Source organism: Alternaria arborescens, assembly GCF_004154835.1.
Source record: "Alternaria arborescens strain FERA 675 chromosome Unknown contig_60, whole genome shotgun sequence".
Taxonomy (NCBI): Eukaryota; Fungi; Ascomycota; class Dothideomycetes; order Pleosporales; family Pleosporaceae; genus Alternaria; species Alternaria arborescens.
This window is the reverse complement of record NW_021167915.1, coordinates 60,532-84,015: the sequence shown is the minus strand read 5'-3', so window position 1 is coordinate 84,015 and position 23,484 is coordinate 60,532. Positions and strand designations below refer to the sequence as shown.

The 23,484-nt window shown below is 54.5% G+C and overlaps 12 protein-coding genes across 12 annotated transcripts; 5 read left to right on the top strand and 7 right to left on the bottom strand.

Moving 5' to 3' along the window:
* Positions 1-5,454: 5,454 nt before the first annotated feature.
* AA0111_g11905 (hypothetical protein) lies at positions 5,455-5,832 on the bottom strand (the record flags this gene model as incomplete). The annotated part of the gene is made up of 1 exon (XM_028645824.1): positions 5,455-5,832. One exon carries the CDS (start codon positions 5,830-5,832, stop codon positions 5,455-5,457), a length of 378 nt encoding a protein of 125 aa, XP_028500497.1.
* Positions 5,833-6,077: 245 nt separating this feature from the next.
* Positions 6,078-7,163, top strand: AA0111_g11904 (hypothetical protein; the record flags this gene model as incomplete). Its single annotated transcript, XM_028645823.1, has 1 exon — positions 6,078-7,163. The coding sequence occupies one exon, from the start codon at positions 6,078-6,080 to the stop codon at positions 7,161-7,163; it is 1,086 nt and encodes a 361-aa protein (XP_028500521.1).
* A 328-nt stretch (positions 7,164-7,491) lies between these two features.
* On the bottom strand, positions 7,492-8,379 carry AA0111_g11903 (hypothetical protein; the record flags this gene model as incomplete). The annotated part of the gene is made up of 2 exons (XM_028645822.1): positions 7,492-8,245; positions 8,294-8,379. 2 exons carry the CDS (start codon positions 8,377-8,379, stop codon positions 7,492-7,494), a joined length of 840 nt encoding a protein of 279 aa, XP_028500495.1.
* Positions 8,380-8,791: 412 nt separating this feature from the next.
* Positions 8,792-10,249, bottom strand: AA0111_g11902 (hypothetical protein; the record flags this gene model as incomplete). The annotated part of the gene is made up of 1 exon (XM_028645821.1): positions 8,792-10,249. One exon carries the CDS (start codon positions 10,247-10,249, stop codon positions 8,792-8,794), a length of 1,458 nt encoding a protein of 485 aa, XP_028500520.1.
* A 379-nt stretch (positions 10,250-10,628) lies between these two features.
* AA0111_g11901 (hypothetical protein) lies at positions 10,629-11,061 on the bottom strand (the record flags this gene model as incomplete). The annotated part of the gene is made up of 2 exons (XM_028645820.1): positions 10,629-10,826; positions 10,873-11,061. 2 exons carry the CDS (start codon positions 11,059-11,061, stop codon positions 10,629-10,631), a joined length of 387 nt encoding a protein of 128 aa, XP_028500519.1.
* A 121-nt stretch (positions 11,062-11,182) lies between these two features.
* AA0111_g11900 (hypothetical protein) lies at positions 11,183-12,636 on the top strand (the record flags this gene model as incomplete). Its single annotated transcript, XM_028645819.1, has 2 exons — positions 11,183-11,671; positions 11,719-12,636. 2 exons carry the CDS (start codon positions 11,183-11,185, stop codon positions 12,634-12,636), a joined length of 1,407 nt encoding a protein of 468 aa, XP_028500518.1.
* A 427-nt stretch (positions 12,637-13,063) lies between these two features.
* AA0111_g11899 (hypothetical protein) lies at positions 13,064-13,528 on the bottom strand (the record flags this gene model as incomplete). The annotated part of the gene is made up of 1 exon (XM_028645816.1): positions 13,064-13,528. One exon carries the CDS (start codon positions 13,526-13,528, stop codon positions 13,064-13,066), a length of 465 nt encoding a protein of 154 aa, XP_028500517.1.
* A 127-nt stretch (positions 13,529-13,655) lies between these two features.
* Positions 13,656-14,608, top strand: AA0111_g11898 (hypothetical protein; the record flags this gene model as incomplete). Its single annotated transcript, XM_028645815.1, has 2 exons — positions 13,656-14,171; positions 14,219-14,608. 2 exons carry the CDS (start codon positions 13,656-13,658, stop codon positions 14,606-14,608), a joined length of 906 nt encoding a protein of 301 aa, XP_028500499.1.
* A 182-nt stretch (positions 14,609-14,790) lies between these two features.
* AA0111_g11897 (hypothetical protein) lies at positions 14,791-15,396 on the bottom strand (the record flags this gene model as incomplete). Its single annotated transcript, XM_028645814.1, has 1 exon — positions 14,791-15,396. The coding sequence occupies one exon, from the start codon at positions 15,394-15,396 to the stop codon at positions 14,791-14,793; it is 606 nt and encodes a 201-aa protein (XP_028500515.1).
* A 1,060-nt stretch (positions 15,397-16,456) lies between these two features.
* On the top strand, positions 16,457-16,933 carry AA0111_g11896 (hypothetical protein; the record flags this gene model as incomplete). Its single annotated transcript, XM_028645813.1, has 1 exon — positions 16,457-16,933. The coding sequence occupies one exon, from the start codon at positions 16,457-16,459 to the stop codon at positions 16,931-16,933; it is 477 nt and encodes a 158-aa protein (XP_028500504.1).
* A 658-nt stretch (positions 16,934-17,591) lies between these two features.
* AA0111_g11895 (hypothetical protein) lies at positions 17,592-20,680 on the bottom strand (the record flags this gene model as incomplete). Its single annotated transcript, XM_028645812.1, has 6 exons — positions 17,592-18,543; positions 18,590-18,644; positions 18,791-19,039; positions 19,100-19,657; positions 19,705-19,768; positions 19,979-20,680. The coding sequence occupies 6 exons, from the start codon at positions 20,678-20,680 to the stop codon at positions 17,592-17,594; spliced, it is 2,580 nt and encodes an 859-aa protein (XP_028500505.1).
* Positions 20,681-21,164: 484 nt separating this feature from the next.
* On the top strand, positions 21,165-22,990 carry AA0111_g11894 (hypothetical protein; the record flags this gene model as incomplete). The annotated part of the gene is made up of 2 exons (XM_028645811.1): positions 21,165-21,551; positions 21,749-22,990. 2 exons carry the CDS (start codon positions 21,165-21,167, stop codon positions 22,988-22,990), a joined length of 1,629 nt encoding a protein of 542 aa, XP_028500516.1.
* Positions 22,991-23,484: the final 494 nt, after the last annotated feature.

The window sequence follows — 23,484 nt, the reverse complement described above, 5'->3', positions numbered from 1 at the left end:
GAACGGGCTCTGCTCGTTCCTTTGTTGCTTGTCATTAGAGCGACAGGCTCGCTCTCGTTCTATAGAGGCTGCCCGTTGCTGCCCCTCTGCCAGGCTATCACCATATTCGCGATCATGGATCGAGCTAGTCAGGCACTGGCGGCAGCCTTCTCTGCAGACCAGCCTGGGACATACCGCTCTGTTGCAGAGAAGTGCAATGTTCCTCGCTCCACCCTCCATCGTCGTAAGCACGGAGGAACGTCAAAGGAAGTGAAAGCCCAACGCCAGCAATACCTTACCGTAGAGGAAGAGAGAGCGCTTGTTTCATTCTTGCTGCTAATGTCTAGCCTTGGACAACCCGTTCGGATCAAGTACATACCTACGCTAGCCTTCAGCATTGCCCGCCGGCGGTCCACGACGAATAAGAGGCGAGGTTGTGCACAGCCACAAGTCCCTCGGCCACATTTGATAAATTACATCAGAGATGATTGCGTAAGGTGTGCGGGGTCGCTTACCGCTAGCCGAAGTAGCGATCCGCGTTGCGACCCTGCATAGTTTTGGGCATCACAGCAGGCACGGGGCTGATCATGGCTTCCCATGCTAACAGGGGGTTCTTAGGGCTAGATACTAACCTTCTGTACGTGTAGCGGGTCGTCAAAGCTCCTAAGTAGTGCGATAGCAGAGCGCCGTTGTTATGCACGCAATAAAGGTTGTTTGTAACATTCACAAAAAAGGCAACAATAGCAACGTAATTTTTAGTTAGAAGGACTAGGATACGCTCCCGAACAGCTCTAGTACATCGCTGATACAGCCTTACAATAATTATTAGGGTGTGTGAAGAAAACGAAGTGCTGAAAGTCAAAGTACCCCTCATTTGTCCCAGCACAGCGGGTGTCCCAGCATATAGGGAGGGACTTTACCGGCCGGCCGAGTTGAAGCAGCCAATCCGTGGGCTCGATTTCTTCGCCTGCTATATTTGTCGTAAGATTCGCTGTGCGAGCAAGTTCTCCAACGCCATGATGAAAGGCAAACGGGGGAAATTAGGCAATGGTACTGCGGCAGAGAAAGCTGGACGTTTCTGTATTCCATGTGGAATGAGGGTGGGAACATACACGCGAGGTGGCTGGCTTCAGTATGGAGGGGCTACGGGTAGCTACGGATTTGTATGTCACGGATGTGGAACTTTTCAAGAAGCAGGATTTGAATATGTAGCAGCGGGTACAAGGTTTTGTGCTAGTTGTAGAGCACAATGATTTAGAAGAGTCATCATCGGCCAGCATATCGACCTTTTGATATTAAGCAATTTGATGAGATTGGAGATATTGAGTCACATTACATCTCCCCGTAAGACGGGCAGCGTCGCATCTTTCAGATCACAGTCATGACACAACCACACAACTCGAGTTGTAAACATCGCCTCCTCCAGAAACTCGCTCCATCGCGCCATTCCCTCCTATTTGCGATACAACGTCTTTTCCCACGCAATGAACACCTTGCGACGTAGTGAATTCAGAGAAAACTGTCAGACCCAGTCTCGGCACTGTCGGTGATGCAAATGAACAGAGGCTATCAGTTGATTTTACGTAAAGCTACACTACCAGTTACTCTGGCCTTGTTGAAATCACTCAGGGATGTGGAGAGAAAAACGCCAGTCGAAGGCTTCTAGTGTTGAGATGAACGTGTTCACCAGTATATCCTTCCGAGTGTATCTGTGACTGATATCTCTAAAGCCAAGCACCGTCTTGAGTCAGGAGTAGGTTGGCAATAGGAAGATGACTCTAGTGATTGTAATACTCGGAAGTCTCGTTCAGAGAAGACTACGTTATGACGCCGATGATATCATCTGCAGACGTCTGAGAGAAGGCCATGTCGAACGACTACTTCTGCCTGGGTCTAAACATAGCGATAAATGCATAAGCCGCGTCGAAGACTCACGAACAGGACTTTGAACTGTCTGAAGACGCTAATCAATACTAGTATGCCACCCTGTGTAGAAGTGTTGGGTTTACAGAGCAATGCTGATTCTTCGTTATGGCACGTGAACATATCGGTAGAAGCAAGCACTAAGAACGCGCACGGATTACAACGCGATTCGGATCTCTTATAGCCCGTGCACGCGAGATGCGAGACGCGTTTGTTGTGTGAGGCACTGACCCCGACATCCGTTCCGCTCACCCCGCACGGCCAAGGACCACAAGCGCGACTCATGATGCTGGCGCAGAGCGTCATTCGCGTGTCTGTTGGAGCAGCGTTGCGCGCTTGACAAGATTTAGGTTGCGACGCAATAGTATGAGTTACGAAGTTGGTGGAGGTCACTCTGTGGAGCCTGTCAGAGGTGTCGTGGTTCTAAGGTAAGCCATCGTCTTGTTGTAACGGTGACGCAGATTGTCACAGGTTCCGCAGAAAGACACAGCTTCTCTTGTGCAAAAGGCTGGTTGTTGAGGCTAGGCTGCCCACACGTTCTTTTCATAACACGCTGCGTCTGGCAAACGTCACGCGCCATTCGTTGAGTTTGGTTGGTGAAAGAGAAATGGATACTTATCACTCGCATATCATTGCCTATCGCTACGAGTCTGCAACGAACAACCCTACCCTGCTTAATCTCAAGAGTCTGACAACAAAAGACGCATCCCTCCAAGTCCCCACTGCCCCAGATGCCGCTGGATAAACTCAATACAATGCAAGAACGTCGGCTTGCCACCATAACATGCCCCACTCTCTAGATGTTGAGCTAACCCACTTAGAGTTGTGAATTGCTTTCCCTTTCCTCGCTTTGTTTCGACCCTGCTAGCGTCTACTGGAAGGAGGTTACTCGGGCAGTGGTAGACCTTATCGCAGTGTGCTGGAGAGATCATGTGCTGCCCAAGAGCCTGCACTGTAGCAAAGGCTCTGCACTTCCTTGGACAAAGGGGACAACGGAGTTCGGGCTCGGTTTTGTCGAGCGGGAGAAGGCTATCTCCAAGCAGCGACCAATCCACCAAACTACCCTCCGCACTCGCCCAAGAGTGTGTGGGAGTGATCAGCGACCAGCCATCTGCACTATCGAGAGACGCTGTCGGCGTTTCGGGCTGAGGAGACAGACGGTGTGCTGAGAGGTGGGTAGAGCTCGAAGGCGTGAGTGTGGGGAGGCTGTGAATCGTACGATCCTTGTCGTACAGCTGAACGATGTCGTAGATGTCATCTCGGTCCATACCTGAGCAGCACCTTCCGCTTTCCAGATGGTGCAGCAGAGCCGACGGGGCACTGAACTTTCCTGTGCATTCCTCTCTCACAGGACAACGTAGCGCACTGAGTGGCTTGTGCTTTATCGACTTACAGTGTTGTTGGAGAGACTGGAAAGAGGAAAAGGTTCGCTGACATTTCTTGCATGTCTGATCATCCACACTCGCCATAGTGACTTGTCCAGCCTTTCTTGCGTTGCCGTGGGGCTTTTGCTGCAAAGGCTTCCGATGCGCACGACTCGCCATGTGTGCGTTCAAGGCATGGATGTCTTCGAAAGAGATGTCACAGTTGCAGCACCGGTATTCAGAAGCATGGAGTTCTACCTCGCGGTGAGCCCTCCAAGCGCTCTGGCTTTCGAAGGATAGGTCGCATTCCGAACAGAAGCAGTGTCCCGTAGCGATGCGGTGGTCTTCAAGGATATCCAGGCGCTCACAGAGCTTGCCGCAATAGCCGCATTTGCGAATGGCAAAGTCGTACTGAGCCACTGGAGGATGTTTGCAGAGATAGCTGCAGACATGTGAAGGAAAGTGCCCTCGCGCCCTTCGATGTTCTTCCAGGTCAATCGCATGCGTATAGGTGTGGCCACAGAAACATCCAAGATGATCGGCTGAGCGAAGGGTCATTCTGACGATTAGATCGATGGAGAGCGAATCAGTTACAACCAGGCGCAATGAGAAAGACAGTGGATAGCGAGGGGAGGGATGGGAAGATGACGGATAAATAGTTGCCAGTCTTTTGTCTATTCCACGAGCTTGTTTGTCGTGGTGTTGGAGCACCAAGTACCAGCCCCGCTCCAGGAGCGAACGAGAGCTTCTTATCCGTTAATGCTGTCTGGATCACGAGAGTGAAGGCTGATAGGGCCGATGTGACCAGAAGCTTACCAGCAAGCCTACCTTGGCCGTAACTTTATCTCTGCATCTACCCCGCACTACCTTGGTAGCGCAGTGCACGAATCAACCCAGCAGGTATTACGTGAGATGAGAGTGATCAGGGAAGCAAAGCCAACAAACTTACTTTATCATATCTCCGTGTAGGATCAGCTAACTTGAACACAGCGGCAGCGGTCGTAAGGAGAAGAAAACGTCAACAGCGAGTACAAGAAGTGTGGGAAATCTGCTGGTCTACAACAGTGCCAGGAATATCGCGGTAGAGCTGTACTCGAACTACCAAAGGAGATTAGAAGCACGTGCTTGCGATATTGTGAAAGAGCGTCAGAAGAGGGAGCTGCGACTGCAAACTTGGAAGTATACTGTGATCCTAAAACTACAAACCTGAGAACACCGCGCCTGGAAAGACTGCAAAGGCACATAAGCTTGAGACGGCGAAGGAGAAGCGTGTAGTGTGTGACGTAGGCAAGGTAGTGCTGGAGAGAGGAACGACCGAAGATGTCTGCATTTGAGGTTTGCGCTGCCATGCCTCCAGGCTACTGGGTTGGAGTGATTCTGCATAAGTTCGAGTGTTGCATGATACCACAGAGGCGGCCAGACGCCTCAGCAACACGACTAAGGCTTTGGCCGACGCCTCTGCCAGACATCAGCTGCATTTTGATGTAGAATTTCAAATCTCCCTACGATCTTTCTCCAGCGAGAATCTGGAGTCTGAGACGGATCTCAGCGTCTTCAGGATAGTCTTCCATTGCGGCCAGCGGAGACGCCGCCAATGCTGATACTGGCTTGACACGTTCTTTCCTTCTTTCGATGTTGCCTGTCGGTCTGGTCTGCATCGTATGCAGAAATCTAGAGACAGAAGAGACGGCTGAGCTGAGTGCGCTGATACAGTGGAGGTATTTGTAATGAAGAAGACGGTGCCTGTGAATTTGACCTGGAGTCGGAAGCCAATTCTCTCTCACAAGCACGAGCAGGGCTTCTCATAGAAATAAGGGTTTGCAGGTCTCTCGTCTAATTCTGTAGAAACAAGCCCAAACACGGATAGAGAAAGGTCAGCACGAAAGTAAATGAAGCTCAACGAGAAAAAGAACTGCCTCCCGCATAGAGTGCCGTGAATGTACAGGTGCAACAAGACATTGTAAACAAGGATGCTTAGCGCTAAGTAGTTGATCTATCCTCACGTAGGCTGCTCTATAGTGCGAACTATCTACGGCAACAGTGGAACACAAAGTAGGGTGCTGACAAAAGAGGACTAGCGTGACAAGCACGAGAGAACAAATGTCTGGTGCTTGCCACGCTAGTCCCGAAACGCCACCAGCCGAACAGTATCAGGCAGCATGTCATGCTGCCCCGTAAACATCCCCACTCAGAGCATCAAGGCTGCAGGAAACATGGAGACAGCCATGACGAGCAGAGTCTTGTACATCAGCATCTCTCTTGCGCCATCTTTCCAGCTCGATGTGGCTGAGAAAGGAACGCTGGGCGCGGTGGGCGCGGAGTAGTTTCGGGTCGCGTTGGTCCTGTTGTCCCAGTAGGGTAGTGGCAGGCGGAGGGACGGGCTGGTTGGGAAGAGAAGAGGCCGCGAGCCTGTCGCATCCACGGCGCTCAGCGCGCTCGTAACAGTAGTCGTCGTCGTAGTCTTGCAGACCTCGCTAGTAATGTTTGCAGCACTAGCGTTGCTCTCTCGCTGCTCAAACGATGCAGTCGACAGCCCGACGAGTACTAAAAAGCACAAGAATCTCATCGCGGGAGGCTACGTTTTCGCATATGATACCCGGAATGCTCCTCAAGTACATTGTACATTGACTGAGAGCCAGATTAATGTAGATAATCCTCCAACTCTATGCGCAACACTTTTATCGAGGCCAGCACAAAGATGCGGGCCAGTACATTCCTCACGCGCATTCGCTGCACCTACAAATATCGCCAGATTCACGCAACCCAGAAACGACATCTCACCGCTGTCTTCATCATACTGTGACCACAAACATGGAGTCTATCGTCTCCAAAGTGCACGCCGAGCTCGTCGACCTCGCAGCGACATATGCAGACGCTGGGCGTGAGAACGTCACGCTCAGTCTGATGGCAGACTTCCAGCGCGCTGTGTTCCCGCTGCTCGACGAGCGCATTCGCATCAAGGACCTCGAGCAGTCCGAGGAGCTTAGGGACGAGATGGTACAGCTGCTCAGAGACGAGCATCCCACGGAGCCTGCATGGCCCTACCTCGACCAGCTGGACAAGCAGGACAGGTGCTTCGCCAAGATGGGGTGTAAGTTCCAGCTCGGAGCAGGACTCTACAGGTCGCCGTCATGCGAAGAGCACTTTGTGTGCAAAAATCACCAGTCGAGCCCTTGCATCGCGAAGCACGAGCAGGCACCGGACTATATCAGCAAGACTAAGCACGATGAGAAGGAAACAGGTGCAAGCCCAGAGAAGCCGGAAAAAGAGCCCCGAGTAAGGGCAGATCTGGCAAAAAGTATGTTTGGGGATGAGGAGGCAGACAGAGCAGATGTAGTAGAGAAGTCTGCGGGTAAAAGAGACGCAGACGACGAACGATTGTCCGAGCCTCAGGCGGAAGAGATTCCCGAGAAGGGAAAGCCAACCAAAGAAGCAGCGGCCAAAGGGGCAGCAGACACAAGCGCTTTGAAGGGGATGGTTTCTTTCGCCGACGTACTAGGCAATTTTACAAGGGTTGACAAGGGCAGTGAGAAGCCGACAGCTCCTTCCATGGCAACGGAGTCTACTGCGGTAATGCAAGAAAACCCAAAGCGCGGTGACGAAAAGGCGGAAAAGAAAGCTGTCGACGAAGAGCACCGCCCTGCGAAGTTCAAGGTTGAAGACGCGCAATACCTTTCCGTCGATGACTTTAGCTACGACCGCGGCAGCTTGATGAGCGAGGTCCAGGTGTGCCAGCTGCGAACAAAATCTGGGGCGCTTGTGTGGGTTCCGATGGAAGACTACCTTCGGCTCAAACACGAGTACGTCAGGCTAGCCTCCAGCGACGAGAGCGAGTGGGACGACGGCATCGTGAAGGGAGAGGACATGAATCGGCAGAATGTGAATGTCGGAAAGTAGACATGGCGGCAAGAGGTTAACATCAAACGTGCGCAGCCACGCGTAGGCTTTCTACGGTTTTCTTAGCTAGAGCTGTCTTTGCGTTACTGTTATCTGTACGAGAAGATGCAGATCTAGATTCGTGCCTCTACAATGAATAGATCGAAACAAATATAAGAAGTCTTCTGCAACAACCTCTTCTTCTAATCATATCTCAGTATTAGCGCAGTTTCTCGAGAGGCCAAGTTGGCTGCGAGACGAGTGAATCTGAGGAGCTACTGTAGTTCTGAGGGCACAGCCACTGGGCTACACTCTAACGTGCAGGTGCTCAAAGCCTGTTCTATCTGCTCTACAAAGTAATATTACCACAGAGACCCGGCTGAGGCCCAAGACAGCTCTCGTTGGCAATCGCTGCTGGTGGTGGCAGAATGCATTGGGCTGCTTGATCCGGAGACTGCAGCGAAAAGACAGAGCAGTCTTCGACCAGCCCCGATGAGTTTGTGCAGCTGCCGATCGCTTGCTGTAGTATGTCTACCTTCCACCCATTCTGAAAGTCTCCGTGGTAGCTCGAGCCTGAAACTGCGTGAGGCAAGGCTCTCAGGAAGCGGGCGCTCTTACCTGTCCGATCGCCGTTGCTGAGCAGAAAGTGCCCAGAAACATTTCTGAAGACGGCGGTGTTCCAGATGGTCTCGTAGAACAGGCCCGGAATGCGAGCGTCGTAGTGTTCGGGACACGCGCCCTCCATGACTAGGTCTGGATAGGCTACGTGAGACTTGTGGTCAGCAGCGCTAGGAGCAACACCGTCCCAGCACGACGGAAACATCAGCTCGAGGCGAAGGCCGTTCGCGCAGTTTGCATCGATGAACGTCTTGCTCGGAAGCATGTGACGCGTGAGGGCGCCTTCGGAATGGCCGCGGTAGTTCAGGCAAGTGAACCCAGTAGCCTTTTCTGCGAGCGCTTCCGGCGTCTTGTCGTCCGGGCCCCACAGCGACTGCGGGATGTTTGGAGTGCGCACAGACACATTCCGCCTGTTTGCGTCGCCGGCAACCATCGCGAAGCCCGGGGGAAAAGCCGTAATCTTCTCTCCGAAGAGAAAGTAGTAGCTGTAGCAGCATCAGCCTCGGCTTTCAGACTGGATCTCCCGTGCCTACACCACCATCCCGCCGACTTGCGGGACGATCTCGATGCTACCGTTCGCGTGGGAGAACATCAGCGGCGGTGTCCAGTAAGCAGACATGTCCTCGAGGACCGCGCACGTGGTGCAGCTGGACTGCAGTAGGGCATCGTAGGAGGAGGAGAAACCTAGGTCTAGGCTAAAAGTCAGGCACCGATCTTCGACGCTCACACAGTACGTACTCTGTCCCCCGTGCAGCGTGTGCGCGTGTTGCGACGGGCGTCCTTCCGAGACGATGGGATCGATTCGAAAGACGCCCAATCGGGCATAGCACGGGAGCCGCCAGAACGCGCTGGCGACTGAGGAAAGCACGTTTATATGCAGGATCAGCCTGAGGATCATACTCGAGCTACGGGTGCGAGGCATAGAATTTACTCGTTGATTTGTTTCTACGGACTTGCACACTAACGCCTTAATATACATTCTTCTGCGACTACAAAATGAGGGCGCTTCTTTTCTCAGTTCACGTCAGTTGTTATGCGTTGATCTTCTTCCAATTTGCGAACTGCGCGGGATAGAGAAGCTGCTGCTGTTCGTCCAAGTCCGCATACGTTGTGTCGTCGGGCAGGTCAAACAGCTCTAGGAACTCTGCGTGAAAGCGCTGCCTGGGCGACTTTCCGGACCGTGGTCTAGCAGGAGTCTGCTCAAGTCGCATGCTTGGTGGGGGCGCAGAGCGACGCGGCGAGATTGGAGGTTTCACGGGCGCGGGGCTTGCTGCCGGTTCAGCAGTAGTGTACCGCGATCCGCTCCTGCGGGAGGCCGCCTTTCTCTCGTGAACCAACTCACGGAGCGGCTCAGGCCTGTCCGGCGCCCCGCTCATACACTTTTCCTCGAACTTGTTCTCCAGTCTGACTGCGATGTTGTAGAATGTAATCGACTTTTGCCGGTCGTCATTCCCTTTCATGAGAAGCTTCATCGTAGACCGAGTTTCGTGGCTGTAGCCAGTCTCGTTCTCGATGTTGTATGTCGATGCGTAGAGCGCGGGATCTAGATAGACGAAGCAGCGGGTGTGGGGCCGTCTTCCTGCAAAGTCGGGAGCTAGCACGTCAACCTCGGCGTCGTGTCCAACGCCCACCTTGGAGTCCCAGTACACCACCAGCACCTTTACTTCGCCGAGTATGCCCATCGGAAGCGGTAGCTTTTTATCTTTGTGGTGCTGCACGATCCTCTCGACGATGCGGTTGCTGCGCTGGGTGACGTCTCTGGTTTCCTGGTACCTGGACCCGGCTGGGAGGGTCGACTCGAAGCGAGCGCTGTACGCATCGGCCGACCCATACCTAACACAGTAGCGAATCTGAGAGTTTCTCATGATGTGACCAAAGGCCTCGCTTTGTTGGTTCTGCAGCGAGGGCTCGATGTGTCTGTCGTCGACGTCGACGTCCCATGCCATGTCGAGGTCGTCCACGAGTCTGTTGGTAGACGTTTTTGGTTCTTCCTGTGGCTCACGTTTGATCTTTCGATCTTTCGAAGGAGCTCCGAGAACATTGGTGTATGTCGGCTCGGGGTCTGGCGTGCTGGCCGTAGCATGTTGTCCTGTCACATCTAGTCTTCCCGTGTCTGGTTCCGTCGCTTCCTGTTGCATCGCATCTTGTCTAGTTGCTTGTTGTTGCGTCGCATCTTGTGTTGTGGTACCTTGGATCACGGTGTCACCGTCCGACGTTGCACCAGCCTCTGGACTGGCTACTGTGCCAGGGTTCATGTTTGCTTGCGCCATGGCGCTATCGTACCCGGCTAGTGCCCTCTCTATCTCTTTCAGCCTCTGGTCGTCGTCATCGGTAAACATGCCCTGTTTCTGTGCCTCTAGCAGCTTCGCTTGTTCTGCTTCTAGCTTCCTGTACCTGTCGTCATGGTGAGCTATTGCCGATTGCTTCTGACTCCGGGTCTTTGGCTCTCGGCTGGTGCTAGATTTATTGATTTTGCTGATAGAACTCATGCTTGTGTGAGTCTCTTGTCTGTTTCGGAGAAAGCCTGCATCGAGGCGCTTCTACTTATACAGTGGGCAGAGCAGGTGGCAGAACATCAACAAGAGGGCGCCGCTAGATTTGCGCACCCCACCCTCTTCAAGCACTTTTTGTGTATTCAAATGAGCACCAAGTCAGATTTTCCGCTCCTTAGTAACTTGGTGCATATTTTAACCCTATAGGCCAAGTCACATCTCAGTAGACCGAAGCGAATCCTTCTACCTACTAAACTGCATGCTATCCTAGGAGCTCATGCAAGAGAACACTGAAATCGGATCTTAACAATAGCTGGCTCTTTTTCTTATGTTGAAGAGTGTTTGTACATTATGCTGAACTACACATATATATTCACTACGCCCCTCCGTCCCTGCGTCTCTCTAGCAGCCGACCCGAGAAGACCTCCTCCTGAGCATACTCGGGAATGGGAGGTCTAGACAGATATCCAGGCAGAGAAGCGTTCTTTGTAGCTGGTGGTGATTTCTTGAGGGGTGGCGCCTTGGAGAGGAAGTCCTCGCTCGTCTTTATGATAGGCACTGGATACGTTGTTTCCTGTGATGTCAAATAAGGACATGTGGCAAGAGTCCCGGCAACCTACAAGCTGTGTGGAGGACGGCGGCCAGTCTCGCCGTGCTGGATCTGAGTTGTAGATGTACAGCTGGCCGTTGCTCTTCTGGATGCACAGCCACACCCCTACGTTGTACCGGTCGCTTATCTCGTGTCCGCGACGGAGGAAGTTGTTCTTCCGCTTTCGGAAAGACTCCTGCTGCAACCTTTTCGAGGCCATAACAATCTTGTCGAGCGCTAGTTGCAGGACGTTGGGCCTCTTATTTATATGTGGCAACCGCGCACTGACCACCGTTGTACTATATCAGCATGCCTAGACGTTGCACCTAGCCTGTCTGGACATGGATCGCCCGCTCAGCCCTTCCATCTGGTACGCTGCTCTGTTCGCAGGGCTCGTAGCGTTCCTCGTTCTCTGTTTCAGCATTCGCCTAGCCCTCCGATGGCTGGCTGCACCTGTAACAGATGCCATCCTCAGGTATCTGGTGTATTCTACGACGAGCGTCTTCGGGCTATCTAGCTGGCGCGTCTCAGCAAAAGATGTGCTGTTCGCTGTGCTGTATGTGAGCGCCAACGGAGTTTGCATGGGCTGGGGCGTGAACACCGCCGAAGAGCTAAGCCGCCGGTCCGCTTCGATGCTCGCGACGAATCTCGTCCTCCTGCTCCCCGGTGCCAGCATAGCCGCCGATATTCTGCACGTATCGTTGAGAACATACCATCAGACTCACAGCATAGTCGGCCTGGTCGCTCTGATCGAAGCTTCTATCCACGCCTGTCGTGAACTCACCGCACGCAGGTGGACTGGCGATGTCAACACGATAAGCGGGACGGCGGTACGTGTGTATGTGTCTTTGTTAGTGCGGCGATCTTACACAGCCAGATGTTCGGATGCCTCGTGCTGATGAGTGTCGCTTCCCTGCCCGCCTTCCGTCGCCGTGCGTACGAGATATTCCGGGTGATTCACTTTGGCTGCTCTACGTCGATATGCATATTGCTATGGCTCCACGTCCCCCAAGCGAACAAATCTGGGCGAGCTCACGTCATCGTGGGGACGTGTATATGGGCAGCGACCTACGCGCACAGAAACATCCTCCTCGTCTATCGCAACTTCTCAGTGAGTAAGCCCAGCACCCGCATCCAGGTGGAGAGCGTGCACAACAGTCTCCAAGTCAAGGTCAGGCTCCCTAGGCCCTGGAAGGTCAGGCCCGGTCAGTATGTCTACCTTACCATGATAAGGTCTGGATTCTTCTCGATCCTCCAGCGCCACCCGTTCATGGTGGCAGGGTCGGAGGCACAGGACCACGACTTCCAGCTGCGCATCCAGCCGAGGGCTGGCTTCACGAGTCGACTCTTGACGCGGACCCTTGGCGGAACGAGGGAGTTTAGCGCTTTCATAGAAGGGCCCTACGGACACGGATTCGACTTGCAGAACTTTGGCACGGTAGTTCTGTTTGCGAGCGGGATTGGAATCGTCGGCCATCTTGCGTACATCCAGAAGCTCGTGCTCGACTATCGGCAGTCCAAGACCAAGACCCGAGATCTTCTCGTGGTCTGGCACGTGGACAACAAGTACCAGCTGGACCTGGTGTGGGAGGTCATGAACGACGTGCTGAGGAGAGACGATCTTCCGGCGACTGCGATGCGCCGAGATGCACGCGCTCCCTACGGAAGCGGAAAGATGGACCGACACTTGGGCAGCAGCAGTAGCAGCACCAGCGAAAGCCCAGGCTTACGACCTGCGCCGCACGGAGAGAATGCAAGTGTTGCAGCATGGCCATCTAATGTCACTAAGCGCTAATGCTTTTCAGATCATCGACGTCTACATCTACGGTGACTACGAGATACTAGACGAGGCAGGACAGGCAGTGCCCTACAAACGCGCGGGCAGCCGCATTGCTGAGGTGCAAGGAAAGCCAGACGTGCGGCAAATCACCAGCGACGTGCTTGAGACGGGCGTGGGAAGGATCGCAATCTGCGGTAAGCTTTGTAATTTTCTATTGCTACAGTAGTTCATTCATTGACCCAAGCAGTATGCGCACACCGGCAGATGAGGTACCAGGCGCGAGACGTGGTTGCCCGCACGAGCCGTAAGCGGGTGAGGTATCGGGAGCTAGACTTCCAGCCGTTTGAAGCGAGGAGGTCTACTAGAGGAAAGAGGTCCTTGCCGATCAAGTGTCGCGGGATCGAAGCAGCTTAGGTAGAAAACAATGCACCCCAGATTCACCTCAAATCCACCCGTCCGTCGACATGGCAGCCTTTTTGGGGCTCTTGGCTGCTCGGTAGGGCGCTATAAAGGCGTCAAAGGCTTCCTCCTGGTCGTGGCGAAGCCGGTCTACCGCGTCCACGACTGCCTTAGAGAGGTCTCGAACTTCATCGAAAGCTGTCTCGTCGAGCAAACCAACAATGCATGCGTGAAGCAGATCCTGGGAGATGGTGCCAATCTTGTCCTTGAACTTCTCTGCGTGCCGATAGCACTCTCGGTAGAAGGTAAGCTCTAGCCTCAGTTCTCCGTTTCTGCGATTGAGGAAGTCAATGTACTGGACCACGTCGCGAGGTTGCTTGGACTTTTGCATGTAGCGGGGCTCCATCTCTATGGCGATGGTCTGGCCTCCGTAACATCTCACCATGTGATCGATGGCATTGGCTTCAAGAGGCCTTGCTCGAGGCGGTTGTCTCACAGCCGGATCCATGGTGAGGAGCGACGATTTTGGGGAGCGCGCCTTAAGTCTCGTACACAACCGTGGGCAAGAAAGTGCGGCCGGGTTTGTTTTATATCAAGCCTGCCGCACGAGCGTTGTCCACAGATCATCCGCCAATATGGATTCTCGACGGCTGACTGTCTTTCCAAGAACGGGGAATGGCTTAGACAACGCTAGATTGGCCGGCCGCAACGGTGACGCTCGTCCGCCCCAAGCTCCAAAGCGAAAAGTTCAAAGCGGCAACGAGCCGGCAGACCCCAAGCTTCCAAAGCTTGCGCCAACGCTCCGAGTCAAGCGCAAAACATTCACGCCGATCGACAGAGATCCCGACCAACACTACCGGTGCATACACAGCGTGGATCCAGAAGGAGAGAGACCCTACTGCCTAGCCCAGGAGGTTGCTTCAGACGCCGCTGAGCATGCCTATCAGGTCGTGATGATCCGACGCAGCCCAGACAAGCCCGTTGTAGGCCTGGAGAAGCCGAATCCGAATCTCCTCAACATCGTGTCTGTCTTTCGGTTTCGAGATTCTCTATTCACCGTGTTCGACCGACCCGGCCTTCCCCTGTCTGAGATTGCGGTGTCTCATTCTCCTCAGCTGGGGCTAGCCGAGGTGAAGACGATAAGCACAGAGGTAGGACTGTCGGATGTGCAACTGTTCTCGTCGTAACAATAGGGCAGGCACTTTCTGGTATCTGCGCTCTGAGTGCAGCAGGCCTTCATTTGCCTTCGATCGATATAGAAGACATCACGGTCTCGGCAAGCGATGGCCAAGTCAAAGTCGGTGAGTGCAAATCGTGTCTTGGACGACTACCGACCGCTGAAGGACAGCGAGCATTCGACCGAGCACCGCTGCACGAGGCAGCAGCAGACGGCAAGGCCAGTGCTTTTGGGGCCATGCTAGAAGATCTAGTGTCCCGTGTCCCGAGTCCTTTGGCGCTGCAGCAAAGCGACGACCTCCAATCTTTCATCCGACATGCCGATCAGGCAATATATCGAGAGCTACAGAAGGTAGACATGCTTCTCACAAGTGACAACACAGAACTAAGACACTGCAGGACGCCTTTCTAAAAGACTCGTTGCCAGCGCCGTCGCTGGTTCCTTTTGTGCTAAACGCCCAGATCATAGTGTTTGCAGTCGAGCACGTAGCAGAGGCTCGCATTACCGAGCTGGCGATGTCATAGCCGATGATGAAGTAGTCACAGTAATTACATGAACAAAGACACTCAGATGCATTCTTGTCAGAGTTTTGCTCAGCCCTTGCTTGCCGACATCTTCCCCCGTCGAGGTTTCTTTCGCCGCCCGCCTTCAGCAGCGAGCTCGAGAGCTTTGTTCAGGCTTGCCAGCTCATTCTTCCCCTCTTCGACTTGCTGGGAAAGTGTCTCAATCTGCTTGGAGAGCGCCATGTTGCGCTGCTGCAGCTCCACGTTTTGGTCCATGACGTGCTTCAACTTGGTGAAATGCTCGTCTTCCGAATGCTGACCAGATACTGCCTCTACAAGCAGTGCATTTTTGGCCGACTCTAGAATCATCGCACTGATGCTTTGGCCATTGCTTAATTCCCCTGCTTTGCCTTCAGCCAGCCTGGTCTGAGGGCTGCTCACCAGGCCTTCGACGCGCCTGGCGACCTCGTCAGCGAATGTCTTCGAGTCTTGCGCAGATCTATGGAGATCTTCACAAAGCCTCTCGGAGCCCTCGTATTCTTTCAGAAGCTTAAAGTGGCATTCTTGCAGCTCTGCGAATTGCTGGTGGAGCAGCTCGTGACCTTCCCGCTCGCGTTGTAGCTCCTGCTCGGTCGCAGCGACCTGGCGCTGTGTGTTGCCAATCTCGTTTTGACCCGCTTGGAGGTGGCGATGCATGCTGTGCAGCTGAGCCTGGCCGTGATGATACAAGTTGCTCATCTGTAGCGCAGCCTCGACACAGCATGTCGGGTGGCGGGGCTCGATGCTTCCCTGATGCTTAGAGTCAAAACCAAGCACACTGACGGAGCGAGTAGCCTACCTCTGGGGGTTGTCTTGGTGATGCCTGGCGTGGCTTTGGGTGACTCATTTTAGCAGATTCAGCGAAATGTTTTGTTAGATGTAGGGTCACCAGAGCGAGAAGCGGTCTAGATATTGTACTGACATGCAGCTTTGCCGTTCTATCACAGTACTACAGAATCAGCGTAGCAGTAAGAGCAAGGAGCGAGCAAGACGTCGAAAACTGTGCGAGAGCAACAAAGCGGCACTGCGTCAAGATGCTGCTCCATGCCGCAGACTAGTGTTCCAGGTAGAACGTGCTGCCGTTGTGATCCGGCTGGATATCTGTTGCCGACAGACGGGCGAGCCGTCACTTCTTCGCACGAGGATGGCTACTATGCGCTTCTAGGTAAAAGAGCTCAGTGCTCGTCATGGTATATCCTCCACCGCCGCGCTAAGCCGGGTTCAGTGTATGGGATTGACACTGCACGATCTGGCGTCGTGAAGGGGAAGACACCGACCCACACAAGGATCAACAACGTTCTGCACTTGGAGTTTTCTGGTTTAGGTGAGGCCTTCCTAGCTAGTGGATGTATCCTACACCAACAAAGCGATACGGCTCCACCGGCTCGGAACGGTACGGCTGGAAGCGCTGGGCTGGTGGAGATGACAATCTGAGAGTAGTATCTAGCCACAGTAGCTACTGAATGTCTGACGGCCGCAGTTCGAGAAGCTTTGACTATGGAGTCGATGTCTCATAGGAACGGCATCGTTCAGTGTAGTACTCCACTCCTCAAACTCGTAATTAGTGCAACTGCCGGCTGCACTCGGAAGCGGCGGACCTTGCTTTCTGCTGTCAAGACATGCTAGAACAAAGTTGCTGCTCGCGGCCTCTTTGTCGCACTGCGCCACTTGCTATAAGGACTTGTACCTTTCGCTAGGTCTTCGGCTAGCATCCAACATGGCTTCGAGCGATCAGAATGCGTGGTTCTCTGAACGGCCCGCCCTGTTCTCATCTTTGGACGCACTCATGGCTCCCGGCCCATCTAACACTTTCAGTTCTCGCCTGCCGCCCATCCCAGAGCAGGGGTGGGATCTTCAGTGGGAAGAAAACATGTTTCCCCTACCAGAGCCGTACGAGGGCTTCGAGAAGGCCTCCACTGCGGCCGTCGAGTCCGCTGCCCACGAAATCGCACCGCCCCAGACACACGAGGAGCTGGCCAAGTTGCAAGACGAGGTCCGACAGCTGCGCCACGATATCTCAGAGCTTCATGGCATGTTCTGCAAGCGGCTGGACAGCATGGAAACAAGCATTGGCGTGGCGCAACGCTATGTCAACGACCTGGTGCCCTGGTCGATGAAAGTCCATGAGAATTATTCGAAACTACTAGCGGTGGCAATGAAGCAGGAGAAGCGAGCGACAGACGGTGCTGTATGATCTGGTGGATAGAGATATCTTATTGTAGTCTGTTTTTCTTACATTTTCGCTTATAAATGCTTGGTGTCTGTGCTCACGTCTTCGCTCGCATCTTCTACTGCTAAGCTGATTCATCATGGGTGTGGTGATGGAGTGCAATGTGCGACCTGCCAAGCGCCCATATGGCAAATAATAATCATGACAATAAAATCTAACTAGCGATAATATAGCAGAAGCTAGGTCGAGTAAGACCCACGGAGATTGTGCGGCCATGTTAGCTTGTTTGTCCCTGCTGCAGCGACTTGAATACCAGTACCCCACGTCTACACGGTTCTTGCCCGTCTCCGGCGTGTTTGATCGTATCGCGCGCGCTCGGCGATGCTATCTTGAGTGAGATGATCATAGCTTTTGTGGCCCCCGCGCCTCCGTTGCAGCTTTGATGGCATTGTCCTCAGGCATCGAAGAAGTGTTTGTACTAGCGCACAGGTTCTCATGGCTTGGCGCCAGCCTCAGGTTCCCAGAAGTCGAATAAGTCAACCAACAAGAAGAGGTAAGCGAGTCAGGCCAGGAGATCAGGTGTGCGTCTTTGCACGAGCTTCTCCACTGTACGAGGGTCGAGTTTCGCTGCGTTACTGTGCAGCCATAGGCTATATACCTTCCAGTCTTACAGTACTCCGAGTCAATCTAGGCGCACCCTTTTGGAGGGCTTCGTTTTCAAGGGCACGGCTCTCTTTCTTTTCCTGTTGGTGTTGCACTGGCAGCTACTCGCACCTGCGATGTCAGCGGTTTGGTGGTCTGGTCTGCCAAAGTCAGCGTCTAGCAGCTGAAGCTTCGTGAGCTGTGTCATAGACTGCGGAAATCCGCTTATTCTATGCTGGCTCAGCTGATTGAACTGCAGGTAGATGGACGTGCGCTGGTCGAGATGGTGGACCTTGAGATCCGCGTCCTTGCGATAGCGACCACAGGCAGCACAAAGACTGGGGCCGCCGACATGGCCTAGGCTAGTCCCGTCTTCCGTGGTGAAGCAGGCGGCTGGGTACTCCTGCAGGATTCTCTCCACCAGCGCGCGCGTGTCGGGGCTGCGGCTGCGGATGGAACCTGAGCATACTACTGGGTTCCTCTTTATAACCGGCTTCTGGCGAAGTTCGAAGAAGAACGAGGCAGCAAAGAGCGCCCGCGTGAGGCTGGAGAAGTCGTGACCACGGAGAAAGTCTGCCGCCAAGTCTTCCAGCTCTGGCATCTTGCCAACGTCGTCGAGCGGGGGCTCCTGTCTTAGCGCTATGTTGATGCGGAAGTACTTGTGCCGCTCGGCTCTAGGCACTCGATTTACGTGGTCGTCCCAGCCGCTCTGGGCGTTCAGCACGGCGTTGAAGAGCCGGAACAAGCGTGGGAAGAAGCGGTCGCGAAAGCCCAGTCTTCGAGAGACGATCTGTGGCGACTCTGGATCTCGGGCGAACCCAGTGCCTATGGAGACAGCTAGATCAGGCGCAGTGCCCCAGATCGCCCGGGACTCCCACTCGGCGGGATCGATGGGGTTGTTGTGTTTCCCGGCGCCGCCGTCTTGCAAGAATCCTAGCCCCCGGATGAACTTTGCCGGGAAGTAGGACGGAGCAGCGGACGTAGCCCTGGCTCTGCCCAGTATAAGCTTGGAAGTTAGAAGCAAGACACAGAACGTACGCATCACAGATGAGGGTCTCGTCTTCTATGTGAGAAGCTCGATGGTGTTTGTAGCCTGCCGTCGTATGTTAGCCTTATCTCCAGAGGTGGGGTCTGTGTTTTCACCCTGCCTGACGCCGGCTCCATTGTAGTTGGAGAGAATGCAGAGCCTCGCACTCGACACAGTCATCGTCGTGACTGCGACTTTCGCTCCTGACATACGCGTGCCCGACTCTGTGAAGCCAAAAAGAGTGGCGTCGGACCCAAAGGCTTCTTTCACGCATGCTTCCATCTCGGCAGCGCCGTACAAGCTGTCTGTCAGCAGGGAAGACAGAAAGCCGTACACTTTCGCGAGCAGGCTGCTTCCGAATGGCTGGCGAGGACGGAAGACGCGCTGGGCCAGCTGCTTGAAGACAGCGATGCACTCGTCCAGGTTGCGGCGCAGAAGGAACATGAGCGCGATGAGGCCACCTGCGTCTGGCGATCAGTGATCTGTGGACTTTTGGATATGACAGAACGGGCGATACTCACCTGTACTGGTCCCCAGCGTCAAGTCAAACTCGTCGTAGATGGGATACGGGAGCTTCCGATGCTGATCGAGCGCGCGTAGGATTTGCAGCGTGAATATCCCCCGGATGCCACCCCCGTCGAGCACAAGCAGCCGGCTTCCTGCTGTTGGTGGCTTGAGACGTACTACGAGCTCGCTTTTGCGCTGACACAAGAGGCACTGGGAGACGGAGTATGAATGCTCCATCTGCTGTCTTTTGGCCCCGAACTTGCAGATGCACGACTCACAGAGCGCGTGTCCACAGCGCAGACTATGCTCAGGCTTACGAAAGAGACAGTAAAGACACAGCTGAGAGCTTCGGATGGTGTTCCAGTCTATGGGGATGGTCTGGAGGTTTCTCTTGTGCAGTCCCACTGTCGTCAGCGTCTCCTTGTCGAGCTCGGCGCAGAAGCGGCTGAAGATGGCTTTTAACCGTGCACACAAAGCTGCTGGCGAGAGGCCTTGCTCAGACGGCAGCGACGAAAAGGCTTTGTAGCAATGAGGTTGGTACAAGGACTCGAAGACCGCCGATGGTTGGAAGCCTGTCGGTCAGAATGGAAGCATGATGGCTCGAGTGTAGCATACTTACGATGCATGCCGGGCGGAAGGCTGTCTAGCATGAGCGCAGACGCCATGTATTCCAACGCAGCTTCCTAGCTCGTGTGGTTAGCAGCGCACAGTCGCAGAAAGTCGCGTAGGTAGAGCCAGAGACGGTCTTGTACTTAGTTGCGTTCGCGCGTCGCGAGGATGAAGCTGAACGGCGAGGAGACGCATGTCGCGACGTGCCGCAATGCTGACTCGAAAAAGGCGTTGAGATGGTAGGCCGAGTAGAGCGTCTTAGAGGCACTTCTGCGTTTTCTCACTGTGTTCGCACTAGTAAGTATGGTGTTTTTCAGAGCGCGGAACCTGGAAGAAGACAGGGTCTTGCGGCCATCTGCCGGCAGCACCACGCGCTGGATACTACCAAACATGGGTAGGCCCAGACTGCCCTTGTGCTTGTACGTGCTGCTGCTGGCAAGGATGACCTGCAGCTTCCAGCCCAGCGAGAGGCGGCTATGACGTCCGCATCGCTGGAGGAACCGGATGCCCGCCTCACGGGTAGAGAAGTCATCCAGGAAAAGACAGACGACATCGACAAACGGCAGGAGCAACTTGCCGACGACAGTCTCCACGAATAAGTCGGCCTCGGCCGTGGGCGAGGATTCTGATAGCCACGCGACTTTGTAACGCGAACGCGCATTGTGCTTTGGCGGCGGCTTCTGCGTCGTGCAAACATTGTCCATATCTAGGCTGGCCACTAGCAGCGGATGCTCATCATCGAGCGTCGAGCCATCCGCCTGTAGTTGTGCGATACCGCGCGATCTCGACTGGCTGCGCCCCGGCAACAGCGCCTGGCGTGCGGCTTCTCCCTCACGCGTACCTACCAGCAAGATGGTGGAGGGCGACTGCGCATGTGGGTCGCAGAGGCTAGCAGTGGCCTGTTCCAAGCCGTTTCCACACGCTAAGAACCAATCGGCTCCCGTCTGGAAGCCGTGCAGCCAGTCTGAGCTGTTCTGTGGCGGCATGTGTAACTACCTGAGATAGGCGAATAGAGTCTACTCATGCGCAAGAACCCATTAGTGTCTCTATAAGTACTCTTGAGAGAAGAGCAGATTCCTGCGAGACGCACTTTCACGGTGGGCACCCGCCGTGACACAATATCTATAGTCAAGGCGGACCCGTGCTGTCATGCAAAAACAAACTCGAACATGAGTTCCAAGCTCAAGAGATGTCGATATTACCTTGGAACTGCGCAAATACAACTACTGCACTTGCGCTACCGTGCATCTAGCACAGAACCCGACGACTGCGTTAGCTGCTGCACGTCTGATCTAGAACACAACTTGCCCGCGCTCATTACTTCTGCTAAGTACTAGGACTGTTTAGCGGGCGCAGGCGTATCTGCGAATGCATTGTATGCTGTCGGAAAGTCTCCATGGCTTGCTCTTCCGAGCGGTGTTGAGCTGCCATGTCTTCACGGACGGTTTCGGCTAGACGCCGCCAAACGAGATGCGTCGCAAAGCCAGGAGGACTAGTAGCTCGTCGATCTCTACAGCTCAGGTAAGAGTGTTGTCCTCTTGTCCACCACCAGTTGTTGAGCGGCACACAGACGCGCCCACAGCTACCCTAGCTCAGATCCGTCAGTTCTACAGCCGACATGCGCCTCTGTGCGACGGAGAGAAGTTCCTGCACATCCGGTTCTACGAACGCGAAAAGGACTACGCGGTCGCCTCACGGTGGACGAGGCTGCTAGGGGCCAAGGCGAAGACCCTGCGTCAAGTCGTGCACAGCGAGTGGCTGCGCGACTGCCTCGAGAAGCTAGAGCCGTTCCGCGCTCTATGGATGGGCTTTCAGCTCGGCTCGTTTCCGCTCATCCTAAGCTGGCGGTGCAGACAGGTAGGGCTCCATAAAGCTAGAGCGGTCCGGGTCGTTTACTCTTGTAGGAGGTCGAATACTACCTCAACCAGATGTACGAGATCTAGCATGCGATCACAGGCGGCGACGCTCATCTCTGCGACGAGTACACTGTCGAGAAGCTCGGTAGTCTTGCGCCTCTGTAGAGTTCTCGCGACCGCTCGACCATCGAAACCTAGTTCGCCGCACGTCAGATCTTTCCCCGCGCACGTGATCCTGGGGTACGCGCTCAGATCCTCGAAAGGGTCCTTGCTGTCCAGGGGCTTATCCTTACTTTTCAGACCTTCTTCAAGCATGTCAAGATACTCGGAGCTGTGATGCTCCCTTTGAGGGCGCTGTTCTCAGCAGGCGAGCTGTGTCCTCCGAGAGACGAGTTCAGCCCAGTGCCCAGACGCTTTCCCTCGGTGAGAGACATCCTGCTCCAGCATCGCCGCGAGCCACCTGCGCACAACGACCGACAGTGCCTGCTGCAATACAGCGATCACGACGAGCGCTTCTTTGAGTGCAGCAACTCCGGCCTGTACGCGTACTGGCAGCTCTGCCTCTATCTGCTCCGCCACGCACACGACCCGTGGAAGCGTCCAAAGGAAACATGCGACCAGGCAGCGTCGTCGGAGCGTCCTGGGTGGGTGATTCGGCTCGGCCAGTTTGCGTGCAGGCTTGGATTTGAGTCTGACCAGATCTCGTCCCTGTGCAGTCAAGATCCCGACCTTTCGGAGATCCGCATGCACATGCTCGAGGAACGACCCAGCGTCCTCTTCTCGGCACCTGTCGACAGGTTCAACGCAGAAGCCGACTCGCGCCAAAAAGGCCAGGCGATCTTCGAGCCTCGCCCGCCTGCGCTTACTCCTCTGATGACGACCGACAGCGCGGCTGCAGTCCGGGCGCCCAGGAACCATCCAGAACTGTTTCTTCCTACGATATGGAGCGCGCTTGCGCAAGAGCGAAGACACGCTCTGACGGAGTATGGAGTGCTTGTGCTGACGTCCATGTCTTTCTTTGAGAACTTTAGATCGAGCTCTGTCGGCGACGTTCGCGAGGGCGCTGAACCGGCTCGGGCGCTGCTGCGCTCTTCCTCTGTCTACTCTGTGCCTGTGTATCCCGACCATCTAGCAAGATCCCATGGCACTAGCATTACCTTTTGGCATCTGCCCCGGCATCGCGCCATGCATCCGATCGCAGAACATAGATGCGACGCGACGAAGGAGGACATCAAGAAAGCTGTTCGCAGTATTCGCGCGCAGGGCGTGGCGCCTCTGTTCGCTCTGGTGGACAGCGACGGGCGGCTCAGGCTGTGCGACCCCTCGCAGATCATGCATCGCCGCAAAAGATCCAAGCAGCCGAACGATGTGTACTATGTGTTTGGCGATGAAGACAGCAAGATCTGGGTCATGAAGAAGTTCGACAGCCACCGAACGTAGACTTTGTCACCTGACACGCGGCAACGGAAGCGCTTGGGGTGGAACAAGGTGACGGTCACCACATCGTTTTCCTCTTCGTTTTCCCTGATAAAGATCGTCATTTCCCCGCCCCCCGGAAGCGATTCATTGTCACACTGATTGAGCCGACATTTGGCCGTAGCATGGTGTTGGGGACAGCCGGCCTTCACACCAACTGTGGCACGGTAGCGTTCACTTGAGGAAGCACGCAACCCGAGCTCTTACAAAGCCCTTGGCCGAACGATTATAGCACAGCACCGATATGCAGGTATTAAGGGCAAAGATCCGTTTAGCGGGCGTCCGCTGCATCCTGCGGAATATCCTGCAGATCAGAGGCTATGCACCGATCAACGACCCCAGTCGCGACGCAAAAGACCAAGCAGCGAGTGAAGCAAGCATGCAACCGGTGCCGGGTGAAGAAGACAAAGGTAAGTGGTCTCATTCCGGATGCAGTCGATCATGCTTCTGACCTTAGT